This window comes from Aphanomyces astaci (genome assembly GCF_000520075.1).
Source record: "Aphanomyces astaci strain APO3 unplaced genomic scaffold supercont1.94, whole genome shotgun sequence".
NCBI lineage: Eukaryota > Oomycota > Saprolegniomycetes > Saprolegniales > Verrucalvaceae > Aphanomyces > Aphanomyces astaci.
The window spans coordinates 176,088-180,585 of NW_009798357.1; the positions used below are offsets into that span (position 1 = coordinate 176,088).

At 51.1% G+C, this 4,498-nt stretch overlaps 1 protein-coding gene across 1 annotated transcript; it reads right to left on the reverse strand.

The window, feature by feature from the left end:
- Positions 1–1,211: 1,211 nt before the first annotated feature.
- Positions 1,212–2,041, reverse strand: H257_16919 (hypothetical protein; the record flags this gene model as incomplete). The annotated part of the gene is made up of 2 exons (XM_009845532.1): positions 1,212–1,549; positions 1,609–2,041. The coding sequence occupies 2 exons, from the start codon at positions 2,039–2,041 to the stop codon at positions 1,212–1,214; spliced, it is 771 nt and encodes a 256-aa protein (XP_009843834.1).
- Between the last annotated feature and the right edge of the window lie 2,457 nt (positions 2,042–4,498).

The following is a 4,498-nucleotide window of genomic DNA, read 5'->3' on the forward strand; positions in this document are numbered from 1 at the left end:
CCAATGCGTCCTGGCTAGGGGACCATCGATTCCGGGATTCCTTGATGGGACGCGCATTCCCCGTGTCGATGGAGTGGCTAACGTCTAGTGTCGTCGCCGGTAGCACGTCTGGATGGCTCGGCACCACCTTGGGGAACGAGCGTAGCACCCGTAGGAGTAGCTGCTGATGGTCCCCGCTTTAAATGGCCCAAGGCCAGGTTCTCCTCGCCTGGCAACTGGGCACACGGCGTCTCCGCGATTTGGGCCAGCCATGCGATTAGGTCTTCCCTCGTCGTGTCCTCCGGTTGGTCCAGCACTTGTAACTCGTCACTCAGTGGGGTCCAACTGCCCACTTCCTCTTGCGCTAAGAGGTGCCCCTTATCTTCAGTACCGTTCAGCACAGGGACGAGAATATTGCCATTCGCTACGGTGGCTACCGTGGCCGCCAGGAGACACCGGTTCTTCCGATTCGTCCGGTCGGGGACGAACTGTACCTCCGTGCCATCGGGTGCATCAATGGCGACTTGCATCCGGCTCCCGCTCATGGCACTAATGCCGTGGGTCTGCACCACGGTCGCCCGCCTCGCGTGCACTTGCTTCGTAGCTGCAGCGTGGAGTCCAAACGGCACTTCTAGTCCCCATTTCGGGAAGTTCAGCGTTCGGGTGTCATACGCTACTTGACATCCGTGATGGTCAAAGAAAGGGTTTCCGAGCAGCAGATCTTCTGAAAGCCCATCCACCACCAATGGTTCGACGATTACTTGGCGTCCCTTAATAGTCCATTCGAGGCGCACTCGCCCCTTAACGCGCAGGAGTCCCCCCGAGGCGCCCTCGAGCCAGCGATTCGACGTGTCCTCGATCCATGTGCCTAAGTGCGCCAGTCGTCCAGCCAAGATAGACTCTTCCGCCCCCGTGTCCAACCGTACGGCGCATGGGTGCCCTTCAATTTCCACCCCCCAAGTGGGTACTCGCTGGCCCCCTACGAGTCGGATACTCAGTTGGTTCTTGCGTTGTCGCTCCTCGGTCTCCGCCTGCATTCGTCGTCGTCGCTCTTCTTTCTCTCTTCGGTGCCATTCTCTCTTTCTTCGCTTGTTAGCGGTCTTCCTCCCTTCTGGTGGTTTCCCTTTCTGTCCACTGCAATACTCCGCATCCACACATGTCTTCCTCTTCGTCCTCCTCAAATTCTTTCAGCTCCCCCGTCTTCAGAGCGCCCCTCGCTACAGGCCGCCCCTCTATTCTTTTCCCGCCGCCCATCCGGTTGCTGCCTTCGCGGCCTTCTTCTTCTTCAACTCCTCCAGGCCTTTCTCAATCGCGCCGGGTACTTCGGGCAGCGTGCATTCGGTCGCGACGTGGCCCAGGGTACCACAGTTCCAACACGTCTGACGGTCCGTGCGGTACCGTTTTGCCGGTTTCTCGCCGTCCGGGCCTTCTTTAGTCCAGCGCCACTTGGTTGGAGACGCTATCATCCGGCACATGACTGTCATAGTCTCTGTCATTTTCTTGTCCATGGTCTCGATCATCTTCAAATCCTTGGCTGACAACGCTTCGTCTTCCTGGACGGCATTGTCACCTTTGCGTTGATTGGAAAAGCTCGAGTGGTCTTCGCGGTTGTGCCTCCCCCACTGGCACCGTACAGCAGCTCCAGCAATTGCACCCCCTCCAGCATTGTCTTGACCTTACCCATGTGTAGGTCTTTGGCTGCCGCTGGTTCCGCCCCTTTCGTAAAGCAGGCGACCAACCATGCCTCGGGAACAGTAATACCCTCTGCCATCGCGTATAGGACTTCCGCATATTCCTGCCACGTTTCATTCGCTCGTTTGGCCCTTGAGATCATGTCGGCCTTGATCGTGTCGCTTGTCCGCATCGGGTGCAATCCAAAAGCGCCCACCATCCGCTCCTTCAGCATGGTGTACGTGCGGTCGTCCTCTTTCACTCCTTTGAGTGCGTGCGAGTACCACTTAGCCGCTCTGCCTTTAAGGCGGTCGGCGATCAGCACGTGCTGGAGGTGTTCGGGCCAGGCTATTCCTTTCATGCGGCCATCGGCCGCGATGTACCGTTCCATGCTTTCGAGCCACTCCTCAACACACCCTCGCGTGTCCGGGTCGAAGTCACCCCCACCAACGTCTCGGTATTTGAGGATTTGAGGAATCGAAGTTTTGGGTCGTAGCCGCCATCTCCATGACCGCCTGGTGCTCCACTCTGTGAGGCTTGTTCTTGGCTGGGATCGATGCTCGCCATGTTGCTACTTCCTCCTGCGTGGGTTTTTGCTTTGTGACCCTTGGCTTCTTGACTCTTCACCTTCCGTTTCCTTTTCCAAATTTAGCTATTATTCCATATCCCACTGGGTTCGCCGCCTTGGCGCTGTTACTCCCCTCGAGTTCGCAACAGTTAGGGAGGCCCCAGTATGACCACCAAGTTAGGATGTGCTGCCCCGGCTGGGGCATGGAGGATTTTTAGGATAGGTGTGGAGTGTAGTGGGGATAATCGGAAGTGTCTATTCTCATCTTTACTCCTACTACTACTTCAACTGCTATTTCTACCGTCTATTCTCGCCATCTTTGTCCGACATCTTAACTCATCCGATGTCATACGCATATGTAGCCCAGATGACGTGGCAATACCTGGGGCGAGCATTCGCTTACTACACTACTACACGTCTCAGCTGCGTAAACGGACACCTCGCACGCTAATCTCGCTTGTCGTGTCCAAGCCGTTGTCATATGCATATATAGCCTAGATGACGTGGCACTATCTGGGGCGAGCATTTTCTCACTACACTACTAAACGTCTCAGCTACGTAAACGAACACCTACCACGCTAATCTCGCTCTATTCACACCAATCTTGGACCAGGGCCTAGCCAATTGTCATATGCATCTCGCACGCTAATCCACACCAATCTTTGACGATGGTTTTGCCCTACTGTGGTCGCTAGCAACATAATCTTTCACCACGGATCATAAGGAGGGTGTTCGGGTTTTACAGAATCACAAATATATGGTCGCTTTGGTTTTGCATAAAAAATGTCCTTCCTGCGGGATTTCAACTCACGCCAGACCACTTAGATGAATCACTGGGTGCCTAGACAGCTTGGGCACATTGTGCAGGGAGATGCAGGAAATGAACGAAAACTCGCGATTATCTCGCATGTCGACTAAGTCTGTCCTTCATGCAACATGCTAACGTTACTTCAAAATGTTGACTTCATACGTGAAAACACGAAGATGTTGGGATGCAAGTACAGCGGTGTGCACCGGTTTGCCAGATACTACGTAGTATCTCCGACACCTTGAATTTCGGTATTCTGTACCTGAGTCTCAATGTTTGTTGTATTATATCAACTTTTTATATAGAACTTTGTATTGAATTGTTTTGTATGGTTTTCAACGTTACATGTGAAAATGCATGATCTTTTAAAAATTGACATGTATACATGCTGCGCTTGCACATGTGTGCATGTGCGGAAAGTCCAAGCGCAGGTGGTCAAATTTTCGGGAGTGACGTATGGAGGTGAGCTGAAACTGTGAGATCATGTACTCCACATGTGTAGGAAGGTAGTGCATGCAATCATTCTTACCTATGTGGAGTACAGAGGACGAAAACGACGACGGTAGAGGACGAATTTGTAGTTTTTCGGGCACATGCATGCACATGGGCATGAGATGCCGCTATCTATTGTTAGCTGCCACGGTGCAGGTTGTGATGTGCACATATGCCGTGTAATAGTCTACAAGTTGGTATGCGTCCCATCCCTCGTCATCATTCCTAGCCTATGTATTCACCCACCAAAGTTCCGCATTTTGCTCATGCCCGCATGCGTCGAGTGTCGAATTTTTCTTGCACATGTGCACATGCGGGGATGAAATGTTTTCTTTCTGATATAGAACGGGTAGCGAACGGATAGTAAATTTATATAAATATATGGGTAAATGTATGATCAGGAGTTAAATTTCACATCCTATCCGACAGGTGGTGAGGCAAATACCCGGTTTAACCCTTCAAGTAGCGCAGAATCATCAGTTTGTCAAACGAGCGATTTGGGAAAGCGACGAAAGGAGTCAGCAATTCTGTGATCATCACGGCAATGTCCGTTTACATGTTCAAGGTAGTAGATCGCAATGTCAAATTTACGACCTGTTCCTGCATCTCCCAGTATCAATTTTGATGTCATTTTTTACACATTAAGTTAATTTATACATAATGAAGTTGAATCCAATCAGTTCTCTGTATCAAAAGCAAATTAGCCAATTAGGTGACACCGTGATTTTTGCTCTCATTGGCCATAATTCTCTCAGGAGGCAACGTTGCATAAACACATGATTGGAAAGGCACATGCCACATGTCATTACACCACTTGTTTTAGTCGGTTAATTGAGTTTGGATTATCATTTTTAAGACATTCCTCCGCGAGGGCCGACACTAGAACCACCCCCCCCACTTTTTTTAGTCGGATACATGTGAAAAATCCAGACTATGGGACTAGTGCAGAATCCACCTCTAAGAAAATCTATTAAACCATT